The sequence below is a fragment of the Orussus abietinus genome, unplaced genomic scaffold, assembly GCF_000612105.2.
Source record: "Orussus abietinus isolate OABI.00-Male unplaced genomic scaffold, Oabi_2.0 scaffold82, whole genome shotgun sequence".
Lineage (NCBI taxonomy): Eukaryota > Metazoa > Arthropoda > Insecta > Hymenoptera > Orussidae > Orussus > Orussus abietinus.
Window position 1 is genome coordinate 195,979 of NW_019394247.1, and position 19,014 is coordinate 214,992.

Genomic DNA, 19,014 nt, shown 5'->3' on the forward strand with positions numbered 1-19,014 from the left:
CTTCCCATATTTATTTGCAACGATCCGTCAGCTGGTTTCCATCGCCATAAAAGTCGCCAAATATATTTTTTCAGATCCCAGATATGCAATATTTCCTCTGCAGTATTTAAGAAGTTAAGAAACCTCGAATTCGATATTCCTTTGATTCATTGCAGATGCGAATCGACTTTTTCCGAAACCAAGCCTATACCACGGTTATACCATGATTAAGGAGAGTCGAGGCGCCATCAATGCTTGCTTCCTATTGGTCGAGCCAATGCTCGCTTCCTATTGGTCGAGCCAATGCTCGCTTCCCATTGGTTGAGCCAATACTCGCTTCCCATTGGTTGAGCCAATGCTCGCTTCCCATTGGTCGAGCCAATGCCATTGGTCGAGCCAATGCTCGCTTCCCATTGGTTGAGCCAATGCTCGCTTCCCATTGGTCGAGCCAATGCTCGCTTCCCATTGGTCGAGCCAATGCTCGTGACCGCGAGCTATCGGGTGATGGCCGACGTGATCACGAGCTCTTGGTCGAACGACCTTGGTGACATTCCGCGGACATTTGCGACGTTCACCTCCTGGACAGGCGTACAGCTGAGAGTTCGAGAGGTTCGACCGATCGAAGTCGTTAATCGAGCCGTGTTCGCGACCGCAGCCGATGAAGCGTCGCGAGGGCTGAAAGGAAATCGACCGATCCGACCGCACGACCCAGGGGCACGCAGGTGAACGAGATGCCCTCCGCCGTGCAGATGTGCACGGGAGTGCTGCGGCGCGCCGGCGCCCTACGTCGGCGCCTGCTCCCCGCGGAGCCTCCCGGGCGCCACGTACAGGTTAGGTGAGAGTCGCAGCCCGGCGAGAGCTTGCGAGATGCATTACCCGGGGACAGAGGTTAGGTTCGCCCGTTTCCCCCTTTCAGGGCGGCGAGCTCGCGCATCGTACACACGGTGGCGCAGACCAACTGGGTGGCTAACCGGGACGAGAGCCGAGAGATGATGGCCGTGTGGCCTGACGTGGTGCGCGACCTGACGGACGCCGGTCGGCACCTCGACATCCCTGACGCCACCAAGTGGATGGCCAAGGTTCGACACCAACTAATAGCATTTTCAGCTGGCTATATTAAGTTGCGCTACTGGTGTATCAGGTTCGGCTTGACATCCTGTTGATAATGCGACTACTCTGCACTCAATTCGTTACACTTTTACCACTGTCACAGGGAACAAGTGAAACAAAAATGCAAGATGGCTATGTTTGACATAGTTAATGGAAACGGTCACATTGTTGGCATGAAATTTCAAGGCATTAATTTTTTTTTTAATTTTAGTAAATGTCATTATTTAACTTTCACATATTTGACCGGTGTCACAGAGTACCGAACTTCATTGATTGAGAAACGTACACATTATTGACACTGAAACCGTGTTGCTATGCACTCGCACTACACTTACGGAACACCGATGTAAGAAAGCGCAGCCTAGCTGAAAATCCCACGACACGACAGTCCTTGCATTCCATGATGTAAACTCAAACATTTCTCATTGGAGGTGCTACAGTACAACACGCCTGGAGGGAAGAAGCACCGGGGCTTGTCGTTGGTTTACGCTTACAGGAAGCTGGCCCCGGCAGAAGAGCTGACGGAGGAGAACGTCCGGCTGGCCAGGATCCTTGGATGGTGCACGGAATTGGTAACGTTCTCTTAACCCAGGCGATACATTCAGCGGGAGGGATGTCGTAGGCACTGTCTTTTGCACCGATTCTCACTGACGTTTGAGGGAATCGCGTGTTTGTACAGTACCAGGCATTCTTCCTGCTGGAGGATGATATCATGGATGGCTCGACGACCAGGCGCAACCAGCCCTGCTGGTACCTGCACAATGGCATTGGCCTGGCAGCTATCAACGACGGCCTCCTCCTCGAACAAGCTGTCTATCAGCTGCTGCGGATGCACTTCAAGGGAAAGCCGTGTTACCTGGACCTCCTGGAGACTTTCCATGATGTAAGTCTCCCTTATAAATCGAAAACCAGTGTTCGATGTGAAAACTCTTCCGCCCCTCAGATCACCTTGAAAACCACCATGGGTCAATCCCTGGACCTGCTATCCACAAACTTCGGGAAGAAGCCCAACCTGGACCTCTTCACCATGGACCGATATAATGCCATCGTCAAGTATAAGACTGCATACTATTCCTTCGTGATGCCTGTCATCCTGGCCATGTACTTTGTACGTGTTTATAAATTTGTCCGTCTAGAAATACACACGTATATGTATACATCTCTCATTCTACGTCTCTCCCAGGCTGGAGTCACTGACCCAGAGATGCACCGCCAAGCCAAGACGATCCTCCTGGAGATGGGCCACTTCTACCAGGTACAGGATGACTTCCTGGACTGCTATGGGGACCCTGAGATCACGGGGAAATTCGGCACCGATATTCGTGACGGGAAGTGCTCCTGGCTCATCGTAGTCGCCCTGCAGCGAGCCACTCCCTCCCAGAAGAGCATCCTCCAGGTGAGCTCCAGAACTGCTGGAGAACCTGGGGAACGAAATGGGGATAAATATCCATTTTGTTCGCTTCTCAGGAATGCTATGGATGCGACGATCCAGGAAAGATCGGAAGAGTTAAACAACTCTACAACGATCTGGGGCTGCCCACGACCTACACCATCTACGAGGAGGAGAGCTACAACCTGATGAACACCCATATTCAACAGATATCACGGGGCTTGCCACATGATCTCTTCTTCAAGTTCTTGGAGAGGATCTATCACAGGGATTCCTAGACAAGACCTACTCGAGGTGGAGGCATATTATTCCCACAGATGTCTTCGCGTTTTAAGGCGACATGAAAGTCGCATCCGAGAGGTCTCTCGTTTATGCAACTTTTCTCCAAACTGGAAATATTAAATCGTTTGAAATTTCACCACATGAATGTGGAAACCCTGAGGAAGGTCTCGATACCTGTGAAATGTCCATTTTTTCTTACATTTTTTTATAAACATTTTTCACTTTTATAGAAAATAATATCTCATAGTTGTCGAGACCTTCCTTAGGGTCTCCGTTTTTACATGGTGAAATTTCAAACGATTCTGTGTATATTATTAGGAAAAAAGTTTCATAAACGATCGACTACTTAGATGCCACTTTTGTGCCGCCCTTATTATTAATGATTAATTATTAACCAGAAGTTATAGACTCTGGTCGTGACTGCTCGCACATTTTTTTTAAATTCCCGCCGAGTTGGACGCGACCGAGGCATTCCTCGACTCGAACTTCATGTCGAATCAATGTTTAAATGCGCATTTTTGTGTATACGACCTTTTATACTTTATAATCTTTGTACCGTGTAATCGTTCTACTTGAATCTTACCGCTGGAACGTGGTAAAGGGTGTTTTTTAAATCTCTCCTCCGTGTATGAATAAATGAAGGAGACATTACCCATCGTTTGGATTTCCTTTTTCGACTCGTCTCTCTTTATCGTCCTCTCTTGGTTCTCCTTCGACCGGGAAGCTCTTTTCGCACGTTGTTGCGGATCTTCATTCGTACGATTTGTTTTAATTCTCGTCGCATGTTCTTGAAGTCCTCGGCTGGTGAACTAACCTCAAAGAACTCGTTAGCACCTGAAGAAAAGAAATGACTTTCGATGGATCATTATGAACGTAGAAAATATAGATATTTAATGTTGATCTATGAAGATCAATTTTCTTTTCGCTGCCTTTACAAGAATGTCAATGAACAGGATTTACCTCGGAAACGGGAATCGTCAGCAGTGAAGAAAAACTTATTTGTCGACTCTTCTTGGTCCCCCGAACTAAATGTGATACTCTTCAAGTTCGAGCCATCCTCTTCTTCCTGCTCTTCCTCTTCGTCGGATGAATCATATTTAAACACCTTTCCAGCAGCTTTATTAAACTGAAATGGCTCATCAGCTTTTGCCTTTTTATTCTTTGGGTCCTCTGCGAAGGAAAATGTAGCAAGCTTAATTTTTATAATTAAACTATTTGTAATGTTATCATTCAATTTCGTGAGTGTCATTAATTTAAAAAAAATTATTAGAGTTCTGTTACCTAGGAGAAGGATGATTGCAAAGTGATGAGCAGGTTTTGTGATAAACAAATAAATTAAACACTGCTTGATATCCCGAAGTAGTGGTAAAAAATTACCTTGTCGTTCTATGGTATCTGCTCTGCCTAATGTTTTCAACAAACTGAAACTCTCCTTTTCCTTCAGCGCGTCCTTCAGGGTATCAGTCACTTTGTAGAAGACTTCCTTCGAGACCTCTGGCTGAGGAGCACTCTCTTCTGGTTCAGTCACACTCAACTTCTTCTTCTTCTTCTTTTTTGTAGCACTCTGCTCCTTAGACTGTTCGGTTTTGACTTCGTACTCCTTATGATCTCCTTCTGTCGGGTCGTACCTTATCATCCTCTTTCTTGGGACTGTTTCGACTTTGTCAGGCCTTTTGACGGTTTTTCCAAGAACGTCGCTGAGGATATCCAATTGCCAGTTTTTCTCATCGGTTGGATCAGAGTTCGCATCGCCTGGCTGTTCGATATCCTCACCGTCATCCAAGAAACGATCGTCAAGTATGAATCGCTTGTCGTTCCCAACTTTCGACTGTAGTCTGGCCAACTGGAAATATGAAGACTTTAAAGTACAGGAAGAGCAAAGACAACTCATGGAATGGATGATTCTGGCTCACCTTCTGATTGGTGTTCTCCATCGATTCAAACTTCTCTTCGTTCCATGTCGTGTCATCATCGCCCTCGTCATCCTCAAACAGCTGTCTTCGATTTTTCGTCTCGCTCTGAATATTATTACACTTGTCTTCGTCATCCTCTGAGAAAATTATTTTATTACTCTTGCCAACGTCCTGAAAATTAAGCATTCAATTTATTCGCAATCTCGTTGATTGAAATTGAATTTTATTAAGTGCTACTCTACAAACCACTTTTTGTAGAGCTATCCGAATCAACTGTTCCTTAGTTCTGAATAATCTCTTTTTCTCTGTTAAGGATTTCAATCGTTTCTTCTCTGCCTCGCTAACGACTGACTCTTTGTTATATGCTTGTCGATGTACTTCATCATTTTGCTCAAGGAAATTGTTTGGACCATTCTTTGTGAATGTCGGAGTATTGCGTCTCTCCTTAATATTGTTTGCTTCATACTTCTCTTTCTTACGTTTCGTTCTCCCATTGATATCGTGTCTCCCCTCAATTCCGTTCGCTTCAAATACCTTCTCTTTCATTTGTTTTGTTTTCCCGTTGATGTCTTCGTGGGATGAAGTATTGAAATGGGATCTTTTATTTCGCTTCTGCTTAGATGTTTCGCTACCATCACCACTACTTACATGTAAGACAGCATTTGATTTAACATCAAAGGATCCTTTCTTAGACTCGTCACATTGAAAAATGACACTATTAGATTGTTTTGCAAAGACCGGTACATTGCTTTCGGTCAATCGAGTACGAGAAGCCTCATAGTGGGCCGTTTTTAGGTCCTTATCTTTAGTTCTTTCCGCAGCAGCCTCGGCCCTTTCTCTTTTTAAACGCTCATGGAAATTTTCCTTTGCCACCTCGACGAACAAATTTTGATCTCTTAAGATGGTTGCATTAATGTGCCTGAAACCTGATGGAATTTAACGATTAACCACAGCACAATGTAAACCCACAAAGTACATTCCAACTTACATGAATTCAACTTTTTGTGTTCAGTAACAATGTTAATGAACGCAAACTTGATCTTGTTGTCCTGGAAATCCATCTTCTCCTTAATATCAACGCCTTTTACAGTCCCATATTTTTCAAACAATTGTCGAATCTCCTTCTCTGATGCATCGACTGGTAAGTTCTTCAAAATCAGACGAAAGTCGCTCCCGGTCATCTTGCGACGAGAAAATACTTCTCCCTAGCACGAAGCTAATTCAAATAAAAATCTTCGTTTCAGCAAGAAACCCAGAGAAAACTGCAATACTTCCCCCGGTGTGCATGGAACGCCTGCAGGACACGTGAGCGATGCAAAATTAGGTTATGTGATCCGATCCTCCGATATCTCTAACACAACCAATCCTGTATTCTTCAATCTTTCAGTATTCTCTGAACCTTTAATTAATTTTGCAACTCTTCTTATCCTTTTCTCTAATATTTTATCTCTCTCTACATATAATAATTTTAGTCGTTAGTTGTGGTTATAGTTCTCTATATGACCGACAATGGCGCCCAGTCGAGGTTAAGTCTCGATACAGTAACCAGTGTTTTTACCGACAACCCACGTCCCTGATTTAGTCCGATTTCGGTAAAAGTATCGAGAAAAGGAAGAAGAACCTCAACGAAAATCAGTTTCAAACCAACGAAGCCCTCAACGATGTCAAAAAGTACATTCAATAGTCGGTAAACTCTCAAACGGTAACACTTTCAAGTCACCACGGTAACAGCTCTCGGTTGGCACTATACCCGCCGCTCTTTCCACCTTACTTTATTACTTTTCTTTGCTTCTGGCTCCTATCACTCATTTTTACATCATTTCTCGACGACGAGGGACCGAGTTTCCTTCAAGAGGTCTTTTGAACAAAGCTCAACGAGTTTCGTTAAGTTTTACTCCTCCTAAGCTATGATCGAGAGGTTAGGTTATCGGGCGATCGCGCGTAACCTCCCTCTCCCGCGATGTTACGTACGGCTTGAGAGTGTATATGCAGTTTTTGAGCATAATTACAGGGAATTTTGAGCTTGTCGACGAAAAAGGGGCCACGAAGCTCTTGAATGTACATTACTGGCCTTATTCCTAATAGCTCCAGTGGCGCAATTGGTTAGCGCACGGTACTTATAAGACAGTGTTCGTGAGCAATGCCGGGGTTGTGAGTTCGAGCCTCACCTGGAGCATTTTTTGAACTTTTTTTTTTCTTTTCCACCCAACATTTCGAGTGCCCCAAAAACACGAAAATGCTTCCACAAAGTTACGTCGAAGGAATCACGATAAATCATGTACATTCGCGAGTAATTCCACGTCACCATTACACTAAAACTAAAAATAATTATTCTAACGAATTCACAAGTCTCACCCCCAATTTATGATACTCTTTGTTGTACCAAGCTGGTGCGAAATAATATCGACAAATTGTAAAATGCAAACCTCGTTTAATGAATTCAGACCGCGACACATTTCTATACTGCGATTTCATTCTTTAGTTTAAAGAAATAAAAGAAAAGAGTGAATTAACGAACCAACTCGCTTATTGAATTTCTTATACTTATCTCGGAGAATGAGTAGGTTCGACTGAATTTCATTTGAATTACTTTTCATTTGAATTACTCTTCGTTTTTTATTTTCAGTGGTCTCATACGTATCTGAGGAAGGCTTTCACACCACCAACAGGAGTAGGTGATCTAATTATCGCGCATGCTGCTCACGGCTCCATAAATAAGAGCATTCGCCTATAAATACAGGTGGGTGCATAACGATGCCACATTGTCACGCTGTCGCCCATTCGAACGCGGCCTAATTAACAGCCAATCGATACCTGTTCGACCACCTACACGAGGAAAAAACCTCCTCTCGTCTCCTCGTTTGCCAGCTAATCGTACTCCCGCGAACGATCATTCCGCCTCGAATAAAAAAAACCAAGAAACCCGAAAAAAATGAAGAAAAAAGAACGAGACGTTCCGCGCCGGATTTTCATTTTCGCAAAATTAAGACAAGTACTCTCGTCATTCCAAAATTATAACAAGGAGCCTGTTATTAAAACCGCGTATAAAGTTCATGCCATATAAATGTACAAAGTTTCCCGAATTAATCTCATTGATTAGTTATTTTTAACGACTGACCCGTCGAATGTCCTTCCTAATGGAACGGGTTAAAGAGGAGAAAATTCACATGTAATTATAGTGAAATCAATGCACCAGGTTACTTTAATTAATTACAGGCATTGCCAGCGTAGAATGACCGTCTCGATCGAAGCTCTCCGCCCCTTGGAGACTCGTTTCCTCGTTTATTTGACGTTTCTGCATGTTTAATGCCCTTCGCGGGGGTTCGTTTACGCGGCGAGGGAGAAAGAGGGAGAGGAGGAGGAGGAGGAGGGGGGAGAACAGCTGATTCTTCTCCCTTTAAACGCGAGTGCGCATCTGGGTCAGTGAGTACTTTAGAAGATGAAAGATGTTTTTCCCGTAGCCAAGGGCCGCGCTTTTACCGGCTCTCGAAAAAGGGGGGGAAGAAAGAGGGGAAAAAAGAAAAACGCCGGGAATTAAAGGAAAGAATCGAGCGTGGCCCGACGAGCTTTTCTATTTTCCCCTCTTAGCCGCAGCCGCCGATTTTCCCTCTCGTTCCTTGCTGCCTCTTTTCCCCTCCTCTCCATCTTTTACCTCTTTTACCTCTTCCTTTGCCTTTGCGAAGACTTTCCCCGGTTCACTTGAGACGTCGGTCCTTCCTCTCGTCATTTATCTCGTTGTTTCTTCTATTTCCCTTTCTTTAATCAGCGACTTCGACCGCGCTCACGTTTCGGAATCTTTTATTTTATATTTTATATTTCATCTCGCCGTTGCTCTCATTTTTCTTCCTCCCCTTGTCATTTCTCCGCTCTTCATTCATCTCGGCGTTTCTCTAGTTTCTTTGGTCGTTCCTCCAAATAATTCTTCTCCCTCTAGGCCAGTTTATTTTTTAATCACCTTTGCGCGTCTCCTCCTCGAAGTGTAAATTAACAAACTGCGTCCGAAAATGTGTCTCCAAGCGAATTTCCACGCCGCTAAATGAAAAGAAAAAAGAAAAAGAGGGTGCAATTGATTCCCAAAACGTGTTAATTAACTCACGAGAGTCTCTAACGAGCACGGACAATTTTATCTCTTTAAATTGTCTCACCTATTTGTATCCCTTGAATTTCCATCCCTCTTCTTCTGTACCCCTTAAACTGCCTTGCCTCTCCTGTTCCTCTCAAATTCCCTTACCTCTCCAACTTTCCTCTTCCTCTCGACTGAGAGGGACCCCCTGCGAAGCTTCCTGGCTCTAACGAACGAACAATGGGACTCGGTTAGAATTTATTATTTAATAAACAGGAGGTAGGGGGAGATAAATGCGAGACGAGACAGCGGGTCTTACGTATTCATTTTATTCCGTTTATTCTCGAGCCTTTTTTACCTTTTTTCCTTTTCTACAAGACGCTTCGCTCTCCCTCGGCTTCCACCTGCGCGCATGCGCGATACTCTTTCCTCCTTTTCTTCCTCTCCTTTTCTAGAATTCTAAGGTAGGATCGGCGAGGTCGCGAGACGAGGATTCCCCTTCCTGCTATCTCCTTCTTTTATCACGAATTCCCTACTCCTTTCCATGCTTATCCAGATCTTATCCTTCTTTCTCGGAAAAGAGACGAACGAATTCCCGCTCGTCACTTCCGGAAGGAAGTTTACACGATTTCTACGTGGACGTAGGATAAATGGATCGGACTCGATCATTTTCTTTCATTTCTGTTCATATAAAATAATAATAAAAAAAGAAGCGTATCTGTTCATATAAAGTAAAACCAAAGAAGCAAGAAAATAGCTCCTTTATTGTTCCTTTTTCCGTTCTGTCCTCATAGACGCGAAATTTAATAGTCAAAACAAAAGAAAAGAAACGACCACTCTGTTCTTTTTCTACCTTGGTAAATACCTTCGCAATGAGGGAAAAAGTGTAAATAAAAATAAGGAAAGAAAAAAAGAAAGGGTCATTCTCCCTCCTTCAATTCTGCTTCGTTTATGATTCATCTCAAATCCAGCCATCCTACGTCCCTGAAAATAAAAATATCGGAATGATAAGAGACATCCTATCTGGGATATTTGATAGGTGGATTTTCAAAAGAGAAAAGAAAAATCCTCCAAGAGGACCCAATGACGATTACGTGCTAAACTTTCTGTAGGAGATTGCACGGGATTGGATACGTACATGTTAATATCGTTATCGTGTATACATATATGAACGCATGAGTGTGAGTGTATGTGTATATATCTATATATATAGAAAATTATACAAAGTTCGAAACCTAACCTCGAATGGCTCTCCCTAGCTTATTGTGTGTAATTTCCTCTAGACTGGTGCTTTTTCTCCCGGCTTTGGTCGTGAATTTCCCTCCTCGTAGATCTCACTCGCGAGATCCATTTTTCCTCGACTAAGGACCTCTAACCTTAAAATCGAAGATCGCCCTATAATTCCGACTAAGTCGACCGACCCCACTGGCGAGGATTTCTCTACTTCTCTTTCCTTCTTCCCCTCTACCTCGTTCTCTTTCTCTCAGGTACGCGAAAAGCGTATTACTTAGGAAAATGAATTCCGAAATTAATTAAGGTCGGCCAAGATGGCGTCGCTTCGGAGGGTCGCGAAGACGAAGGATTGGACTTCTTTTAAACTGAATTTTCTTCTTTACTCTTTGAATGTTCCCATTGTTTTCATTCCCGAAGTGGAGTTTATCTTTTTAACCGGGTCGATGATAACGAAACTAGCGAAACGTGTATTAATTTCACTCATAAACAGCTCGATGAAGAATTAATCAAGGCCTTTCAAGATGGCGTCCTCCCATCGAAGGATCTTATAAATGAACGGTCGAACTCCGTTCAAAATGGCAGTGTCTCTTCTTAGGCCCCCCAATCTCTGTTCCGGAAATTTTCTTACCGGACAGAAAGGAAAATGGGAAAAATCCTCGCCATTGGTTTCGTCAGTTTCGAGAAGCGTTAATTCGTTACTTGCCTATTCGTCGTAAAGGAGTCCATTGAGACAATCCCCGTTAATCCGACATTGTACCGCCGTTAATGCATCCTAACGACTTAATTATGCGTATCGCCGTGTTTCCACCCTCGTGCCTGTATCTCTATTTATATAATATTTGTATTTTTATTTATATCTACGACCGTGTATGGAAAAGTCCCCCCACGGTGCAGACTTTCCCACGAATCAGAACTCGCGGGGCGATTTAATTAATAAGTGTCTTTTTTCCTTTTTCCTTTTTCTTTCGTTTACCATAGTTTAAACCAACGTTATTCATATCATAACCTGAAATGAGAGCGCATTAATAAAACATCATTCTGGCGGAGATTAAATGAATATTAAATATTCCCTCCGTTACCAGGAATAGAAAACAATATAAATTGGACTAATTTCAACGGTTGTTAAATATTTTCCGTAAGATTAGGTCGCTAAAGCGAGGTAACAATTAGGATCGATTTAATAAATCAACTTATTAAATCGGTACAATAAATAAATCTCTCTACCTCGATCCGACTTAACAAACGTGGGAATTTCCTTTCCTCGTCGTATCGGGCTTTCCTTTCTCCCTTTCTTTTTTATTTTATACATATTAAATCGCCACCCGGTTTACGACGGGCGGAAACGATTCCGATGCACTTTGCCCAGGAAATGGTTTTCCACCGGGAACACAGGGTCCAAACTCCTGGACGACCTAAACTCCCCCGTTTCCCCGTGTTCCCAGCGAGTACTTTTCACGAGGAAAGGGGACGGGCGCGTTAATTAATCCGCCGAGCCGAACGGGGGAGAAAAAGGAAAACGAGGGGGAGAGGAGAGAGAGAAAAAAGAAGAAGAGGAAGAAAAAGAGAGAACGAAAAAGGCTCGCTCCCCGTTTCGGCGAGGTTGAACACTTTTCACTGGGGAAACTCGACCCCCGTCGAGAGCGTCCATCCCGGGTTGAGGAAATCGAGGCGACTCCTCGGCATCTTCCTCGGTGCACGTCCAGGATAATAAATGCCCAACCTGGAGGACCCTCGGAAGGGCGGCACCAGATGACTCCAGGTGGAGGAAGTTCATGGAGTTCCTCGGCATCTTCATCGGCAGATATCCCAGGTGCATGTACGTGCACTTTGAAGAGGATCCGCAGGAGATTAGCCAGACATCCAGGTTGAGGAAATCGATCGCAGTCCTCAGGTTCTTCCTCAGCACACGTTCCGGGTACACGGGTGCACACCTCGGGGCCAGGTACACGGGCGTGGAGTCGAGTGGACGGCGAGGCACGCGGAGCATCCGCGTCTCCAGACTTTCGCGACCCTAGACCGTCGTCTCCCGGTCGACGTGGATGTACTCCACGAAACCGGGGGTCTGCTGTCAGGAAGCCGCGTCGAGGAGGGTCTCCTCGGTGGGGGCTCGCCTGGGCCGCTTGCAGGGCTTTCCGTCATAATGGAGCCGCTTCGTCCGGGTCTTGGACCTGGAGAAAGAAACAACAAAAGAAAAAAGACAAGAAGAAAAGAGTACCGAAGAATTATCTGCACATAACTGATAAAATAATAAATAAAAAAATATATATACTGGTACAATAATGAAAGGTAAATGAAACAGCATATTGGAGCACTCCCTCGGAGGCGGGAAATCACCTTCCGACGAGGATGGCGATGAGGCAGGCGAAGACGGTGGCGATGCCGGTTACACCGACGACCATGAACCACATGGCAGGAGGCAGGAGTCCCAGAAGACGAGCGCCGTTCCCACAATGCGCCTCGTCGTGCCCAGAAGGACAGTGCACCCTGCCATCGCACCAGAGGCTGGGGGATATACAAGCCCCGAGTTCTGGACATTTATGGGCGCAGTCCTCGTGGGTAAGGGACTCGTTGCCCTCGATCTCGGGGCCCCTCTCCGGGAGTCGCAGGTGCCTCCTCAGGGCGGACCGAGTCTTCGAGATCTCGAGCCAGGAGGCCGCAGCTTGGCCGGACTCGCGGGCGACGAAGTCGAGGATGAGGGCCGGGGGTCGTGGGGGCCCAGGGTGGCGGCCCTCCGAGGTCGGGCCGAGCCACTCCTCGGAGAAGACGTGGACCGTGAAGTCGCGGGACCCCGGCTCGGCTGGACAGACCACCTGAGGAAGGGAGAGGAGATGCGAGGTGTTATTCGGTGCCACGAGGTGTGAGGAGCGACGAGGAAGAGTTAAAAGTCACCAGGAACTATTAAGAGGCATCAAGAGCCACCAAGGATCATTGGGAGGCATCACAGGTGCAGGGAGAGACCCTGGCCTACCTTGAGCAGCCGGGGCGGCCAGCCCGAGTAGAGGAGCACGCGGTTGGTCGTGGGACACCTGGGGACACCCTCGGTGCCCTCGGGGGTGGGCAGAGGCTCCAGGGGTAGGAACCATCCCCAGGTGAGCACGAAGAGGGACCTGTTCTCCCGGGCCTCCACCAACCAAGGAAGACCCTCGCAGTAGATATCCGGCCTGGAGAGAGGCGGCGCCACGAAGCGCAGTTCCCCACCTGCGGATATATAGAGCGAGTATTTAAATGACTAAAATACGTATTTTATCCGTATTTAAATCGCTAACTCGGTCTTAATCCTTCAAAAGGTGCACCTGGTGCGCCCATTACGCAAAAGTGAAGACTCGAGAGTATAAGACCAAAGTCAAGACCACGACCGCGATAGGTCATGATCTCGAGCTCGCACTTTCCCATCCCCGAGAGCAAGCACTACCTTCTCCCCGGATCCGCTGCTTCCTGGGACACTCGGGTGCGCGGACGAGCTCGAAACTCGCATAGAAGAAGAGAGTCTCGAAATCCTCGTGGGGGGCCTGCTGGTCGACGAGGAAGACCACCTCCAGGGCGCGTCCAGTGGACACGTGGGTCAAGGGGAGGTGCGAGGTGTTGTCGCAGAGGCAGGCGCGAGAAAGTCGAACGTCCCTCCAGGGTGCCTCGAAGAGGGTCAGCCGGGCCTCCCTGGAGCCGGCCTCGGGGAGACACCTGGGTCTTCCCGTGTGCGGATCGGGCTCGTTGGCGCAGGTCGTCGACTCGCCCAGGCTGACGTTGTGCAGGGTCAACCTGACCCTTTCCCCGCTACTGGCCTCGATTCTGTACCGGCACTCTATCCTCGAGGCCCCACCTCTGCCGAAGAGTCGCACGTCCCTGGGGGAGGTCACCTCGCCGCTTCGCACTTTCCTCCAGATCCTCGAGCACAGTCCGTCACCCCAGGGCTCGCCGCCCTGCTGCGTGGAGATGAACTCGTAGTGCGCCTGCAAAACGTCCTTTATTAAGGCGAGGTGAAGGTACCGTCGAAGAGGTCTCGTTTGAGACTTATCCCCGAACCGGGTGCACCGAATCGTATTAACCTCACAAAATGAGAACGTAGAGGCTACGAGGAAGATCTTGCAAACAAATTGGCGCACCCGATTCGGAGAATACCTCCACGAGCAATTGACCCTTCGGACGCCACTTTCACATCCCCTTAAGGTCGGACTCGCCTGGAAGTTGACGGTGTGGAGGGCGGTACCGTCGGGTCCGGTCTCCAGGTGCAGGGTCATGCCGGAAGCCCCGGAGACGTAGCTCTCCGCCTTGGCGCAGGGCCTGGTGGCCCTGGTGGCGTTCCTTAAGGCCGCATGGGCGCAGAGCCTGGGGGTCTCGTCGCAGAGGCTGGCGATGGGGAGTCCGGACACGTAGCTGCCGTCCCAGATGGTCATCCTGACCGCGCAGGACCCGTCCGGGGCCCAGACGGTCGCGTTGTTTTCCGGCGCCCCCGTCAGGTCGCGCTGGAAGTACGACGAGAAGTAGACCCAGACCCGGTCGCCGGGTGCCCCGCGGATGTTCCAGGTGCAGTTGGTGTTCGGCGGTAAAGCGTGGAGTGGCGCTCTCAGGACGCCGCTCCTCTTGGCGGTGCCGTTCACGAAGAAGTGGCACCCCTGGAAAGAAAAAGAAAAGATAGGGACAAGTCGATATCGTGAAAGACTTCTAACCCTTTCAGTGGACCCATAAGTGTGTTCGACGTTTGGTCCAATATTGCATGTACGCACCGATGAAATTCGCCCATACGCCAAAATATAAATAAACGAAGGATCCCACTTTCGCCTTCCTCTTAAGATAAATGTCCTTTCAATATAAAAAAATAAATAAAATAAATAAAATAAGAAAAGGCTTGAATTTTCAGGACTCGTCGACTCATCCTCACCTGAGAGCCCCTGGCGTAGTCAAGGCCATCGGAGTCTACGTAGACGACCCGAGTCTCGAGCTCGACCCTCAGGGTGGAGGCGCCGAGAGGCATAGCTAGGGGCGAGCTGCGGAACTCGACCAGCATGCTAGGCCCCCGGGAGGTGACTCTAGGCAGCGGTCCGCCGCAGTAGACCAGGAGGACCGGGTCGTCGGTCCTGGCGCCGTCCCTGAAGATGAGGCGGTCCTTGTCGGGGCCGCAGTCCTGCCACACGGCCAGGGAGCCGTTTCTCCCGGGCCCGACGATTCCGGACGGGCTCAGCCGGACCGACATCATCGCGTGCTTGCACGTAGGCACCTCCTTCTGGCGCAGGGTGATCAGGCAGGTGGCATTCCGGGGATACTCGCCGGGGTAGTTCGGACTCTGCACCCTGCATGCTCTCTGGTGGCACTCGTAGAAGTTCCTGGAGCAGTAAGTCCCGGGCACCGGGGATCCTCTCTCGAGGGGCACCTCAGGACGACCAAGACGGGCCACCGCCTCGCCCCTCGACACGAATCGGTACCTGGGGACATTGTTGTATAATAAGTAACCGTAACAATTATTCGTCTTAAACAATACAACGTGAATACCGAGGCTACCAGGAAAGTCCTGACACTCGTGAAATTTCACTTTTGTTTCTATATCACCAATTTTGAAAATACCTATAAACAAATTTTCTTTTTTAAATTGAAATTTCATGATTTCATTTTCATTTCCGAGGTGACGCGGTGACGCGTTCGGCGCCCGGAGCCCCAGGAGGGCGTCGGGGCGCACCTGAGGCTGAACTCGAAGGGCACCGTAGGCGGCGCCTGGAAGAGCCTGATGGAGGCAGTGATGGTGCTGGTCTCGCTGTAGTAAGAAGCCGAGTCCTTGAAGCCGCCGCACCAGGAGCCGCCGGTGAAGGGCCGATTGAGCTCGGCGAGCTCTAAGGAACCCTCGGGGCACCCGGGGACGAAGGCCGAGGGGTCGGGCTCCAGCCTGCCGACACTGAAGGCCTCCCACAGGAGCTGCACCAGCTCGCCGTAGCCCTGGCCGCCGGCGGTGAAGGTCAGGTGGCAGAGGAAGGGCAGCTGCGAGCTCGAGGGCCTGGAGATGTTCAGTCGGTAGGTGTGACCCTCCCGACCGTGGTAGGTACGGTTGCAGGGCGTGCAGAGGCTGGGCTCGTCGCTTCCGTCGCCGCAGTCGTCCTGGCCGTTGCAGTAGGCGTCGCCGGCCACGCAGTGCCCGTCCAGGCAGGAGAGCTCCGCCAGGCCGCAGCTGCCGGCCGACGCGAGGACCAAGCCCGGCAGCATCACCACCAGCAGCCGCAGGCTCAGCCCCGCATCAGCTATCTCCTGGAACGAAGGTTAACCCTTTATCTCAATACCTGATAGCCTTATCGCAACAACTCAACATGGTAAAATAGGATTTTCTGCTACATTTTCAGGGAGATTCAAGTGGTTTTCCTGGGAATTTAACGACAGCAGCCCCGCATCAGCTATCTCCTGGAACGAAGGTTAACCCTTTATCTCAATACCTGATAGCCTTATCGCAACAACTCAACATGGTAAAATAGGATTTTCTGCTACATTTTCAGGGAGATTCAAATGGTTTTCAAGGGAATTTAACAACAGCCCTGCATAAACTCTCTTCTGGAATGAAGCTTAACCCTTTATCTCAATACCTGATAGCCTTATCGCAATAACCCAACATGGTAAAGGAGGACTTTTTGCTACATTTTCAGGTGATGTGAAAGTGGCGACACAGAGGTCTCGTTTGTGAAACTTTCGACTGAATCGAGAGTACCAGATCGTCTCAAACATTATAACGTGCATGTGGAGGCTATCAGGAAAGTCCTGACACCCATGAAATTTCAATTTTTTTTTTGTTGCAGTATTTAATAGGTATTCTTCAAATTTTTTTTTTTAATGAAACTACGGGTATCAGGACCTTCCTTGCAGCCTCCATATCCACGATGTAAAGTTCGAAACGATTCGGTACGCTCGGTACGGAGAAAAGTATTACATTTTGACGTTTTATGTACATATAATGACCCTCTCGCATCACCTTAAGGGCCAATCTAAAAAAAAAAAGGAAAGGACTCGATATGAAATCTTGCACATCTTAAGCTTCCAGCTTAATTAACGCCGGTATATAGGGACCCGGAATTACATCTCCCCTCCCGTCGGTTCCACCAAGCTCCTATAGGTACTCGGCAAATATATCCTCCGTACTCGGGCGGGCGAATATAATCAAGAGGTCGAAGGCTAATTACCATAATCCCCGCTCGGTCGGTCTTGCATCACAGGAGACAATACGCCGTCACGGGGGACGGGGGGCTAGCATCCCCAGGGCGAGGTAATCGGACTGCCGAATCACGGGCGGGCGTGACTGCAGACTCGGCTGCAGCACCGCCCCCCCGGCGCCATGGGCGAGAGGTGAGAGAAGAAAACGGGACGACCGATTCACCCCCTCCCAGCCCCTCCAGGGCGACCCTCGAGATCGAGGATGCCGAGTTTCGAGGAACCCCCCTCCACCCGGGTCGAGGACTCTCCGGGTGCTCCTTGCTTCCCTCTTCCTCCCTCTTCTTCCGTATCTCTCTCGTTCCACCGGGTCGACCACGTGTCACGGTTGATCGACCCGGCCTCACCCCCGGCCGTTACCCTCGACTCCTGGAGGAGTTCCTTGCCTGGCCAGCCGGTATCTCGAGGGTCCTTGAAGACCTCCACGGGGTCCAGGAACTCGTTTAATGACTCTCGGCGTGCTTTCTCGCCTTTGGTCAGTGTTAAGGATACCTGGAGGAGTCTTGGTTATTCTTCACTCCTGGAGGAATCTCTCGGCTCGTCCAACCGCTGCCTGAAGAGTCCTTGATAACGTTCCCTGATGTTATAATTTGGTGATTACAGGTGCTTTTCCGCGTGTGGTCGCATTTGAGGTTCCTTAGAGGGGTTTGGCTGGACGGGATGTGTCCTTCTATAAAGGGTTAACCTAGATTGGATAGGACATTTTCTAGTCTTCCATGACTTCCAAGACGTCCACGAAAATTTGCTACGATGATCACAGATGTTTCCTCGTCCTCAGCTCGTGTCCTTCCAGCTTCCCGGACATGCAGACAGGAGATGTCTCTTGTAACAAAAGACCTTGATAACTATAGAGTCCTTGCACGTCCGTCAGCTATCCAGGAAGTCCTCGATGACCTCCCCGAATTTTCGCTCCGATGACTAGAGGTGATTCCTGGTCTCCGACCTTCCTCGAGGCAGCTTCCTGGGAGACGTTTCGACGACTCCTGGACATCCTCCTCGGCGAGAGGTCCTGGCTCCTTTCATCCTCTTCCCGCCTGTAGAGAGTAACTTGCGAATCCCCTTTCTTTATCCTCTTCAGATACCGTTTTCGATTTCCAGGACCTTCGACCACCAGGAGGCCTCTCTTCCAGGGACTCCCAGGACGAACTGCACAATCGACTCCTTCGGGGATAATTCTTTCTCCTTTCTTCCCTCTTCCTCCAGGTACGACCTACCACATCAACCCTTTAAAACGGGCGCTCCAATTTCTTACATTTAAATTTCTTTTGTTAACGAAAGTCCACAAGTTCCCGAGTCTCCTGAGAGCATTTTACTCACTCCCGGAAGGACCTGCACCCGGATGTACCCTCTTATTGCGAGTTCCTGGGAGTATCCAGGTCTTCCTTCCAGAGCAACCGCTTAAGAAGGCCCTCGGGGGTGGCGGGTCCGGGGCACCGTGCACCTGACGTCCCCTGACGTCACCTGCGGGCACACCTCGTGGCGCACTCCTTCTCCGACACCTCTCGGGGGCGCGTTCTGCGTGCAACTGCGCTCGTCGCGAGCGCCATACACTCGCCCGCTCCCTCCAGGGAGTTCGGCGGCGTTCGGGAGTACTCGGATGTTTTCGGCGGCCGGTCAGCTCCGGGGGTGTCAACGGGGTTGAAAGGAGCCTCGCCGGAGCGGCGGAAAGAGCCGAACGCGGCCGAGCGGCTCCCGAAGCCACCCCGCATCGATCGCCCCGTCTCCCCCTTCCACGCGACGCGCTTGGAGCCGAGCGCATCCGAAGATCGCCGAAGACTGCCGAGCGCGGTCGGGGCCACGCGGCGTGCACCTAACCCTACTTTTTCATAGCGAGCTCCGTTCGACGATCCTGCCGGGCGACTGTCCCT

The 19,014-nt window shown here is 48.9% G+C and overlaps 3 protein-coding genes and 1 non-coding gene across 4 annotated transcripts; 2 read left to right on the forward strand and 2 right to left on the reverse strand.

The window, feature by feature from the left end:
- Positions 1-494: 494 nt before the first annotated feature.
- Positions 495-3,418, forward strand: LOC105695129 (farnesyl pyrophosphate synthase). Its single transcript, XM_012416445.2, has 7 exons — positions 495-814; positions 896-1,058; positions 1,521-1,661; positions 1,769-1,972; positions 2,033-2,197; positions 2,273-2,485; positions 2,557-3,418. The coding sequence occupies exons 1-7, from the start codon at positions 711-713 to the stop codon at positions 2,755-2,757; spliced, it is 1,191 nt and encodes a 396-aa protein (XP_012271868.1). The 5' UTR covers positions 495-710; the 3' UTR covers positions 2,758-3,418.
- On the reverse strand, positions 2,389-10,331 carry LOC105695128 (probable RNA-binding protein CG14230). Its single transcript, XM_012416443.2, has 7 exons — positions 5,663-10,331; positions 4,921-5,600; positions 4,675-4,845; positions 4,139-4,604; positions 3,722-3,931; positions 3,414-3,595; positions 2,389-2,510 (listed from the first exon to the last, which is right to left on the reverse strand). Exons 1-6 carry the CDS (start codon positions 5,853-5,855, stop codon positions 3,450-3,452), a joined length of 1,866 nt encoding a protein of 621 aa, XP_012271866.1. The 5' UTR covers positions 5,856-10,331; the 3' UTR covers positions 2,389-2,510; positions 3,414-3,449.
- Trnai-uau lies at positions 6,759-6,850 on the forward strand. The gene is given in 2 exon segments: positions 6,759-6,796; positions 6,815-6,850. It is a non-coding gene; the product is annotated as a tRNA-Ile (tRNA).
- Positions 10,332-11,933: 1,602 nt separating the features above from the next.
- Positions 11,934-16,188, reverse strand: LOC105695127. Its single transcript, XM_012416442.2, has 7 exons — positions 15,639-16,188; positions 14,847-15,387; positions 14,146-14,580; positions 13,383-13,917; positions 12,939-13,168; positions 12,305-12,780; positions 11,934-12,138 (listed from the first exon to the last, which is right to left on the reverse strand). The coding sequence occupies exons 1-7, from the start codon at positions 16,154-16,156 to the stop codon at positions 12,039-12,041; spliced, it is 2,835 nt and encodes a 944-aa protein (XP_012271865.1). The 5' UTR covers positions 16,157-16,188; the 3' UTR covers positions 11,934-12,038.
- Between the last annotated feature and the right edge of the window lie 2,826 nt (positions 16,189-19,014).

What these genes read in the sequence shown, in the direction of transcription:
- LOC105695129 (XM_012416445.2), top strand. Translation starts at nt 711, where the DNA reads ATGCCCTCCGCCGTGCAGATGTGCACGGGAGTGCTGCGGCGCGCCGGC. An exon ending in GGGCGCCACGTACAGGTTAG is followed by an intron (nt 815 to 895) that starts GTGAGAGTCGCA and finishes TCCCCCTTTCAG; the next exon opens with GGCGGCGAGCTCGCGCATCG. An exon ending in TCCTGGAGACTTTCCATGAT is followed by an intron (nt 1,973 to 2,032) that starts GTAAGTCTCCCT and finishes TCCGCCCCTCAG; the next exon opens with ATCACCTTGAAAACCACCAT.
- LOC105695128 (XM_012416443.2), bottom strand. Translation starts at nt 5,855, where the DNA reads ATGACCGGGAGCGACTTTCGTCTGATTTTGAAGAACTTACCAGTCGAT. An exon ending in ACACAAAAAGTTGAATTCAT is followed by an intron (nt 5,601 to 5,662) that starts GTAAGTTGGAAT and finishes AAATTCCATCAG; the next exon opens with GTTTCAGGCACATTAATGCA. An exon ending in AGATACCATAGAACGACAAG is followed by an intron (nt 3,932 to 4,138) that starts GTAATTTTTTAC and finishes TTTCCTTCGCAG; the next exon opens with AGGACCCAAAGAATAAAAAG.
- LOC105695127 (XM_012416442.2), bottom strand. Translation starts at nt 16,156, where the DNA reads ATGCTGCCGGGCTTGGTCCTCGCGTCGGCCGGCAGCTGCGGCCTGGCG. An exon ending in TCCACACCGTCAACTTCCAG is followed by an intron (nt 13,918 to 14,145) that starts GCGAGTCCGACC and finishes GACGTTTTGCAG; the next exon opens with GCGCACTACGAGTTCATCTC. An exon ending in GCAGCGGATCCGGGGAGAAG is followed by an intron (nt 13,169 to 13,382) that starts GTAGTGCTTGCT and finishes ATATATCCGCAG; the next exon opens with GTGGGGAACTGCGCTTCGTG.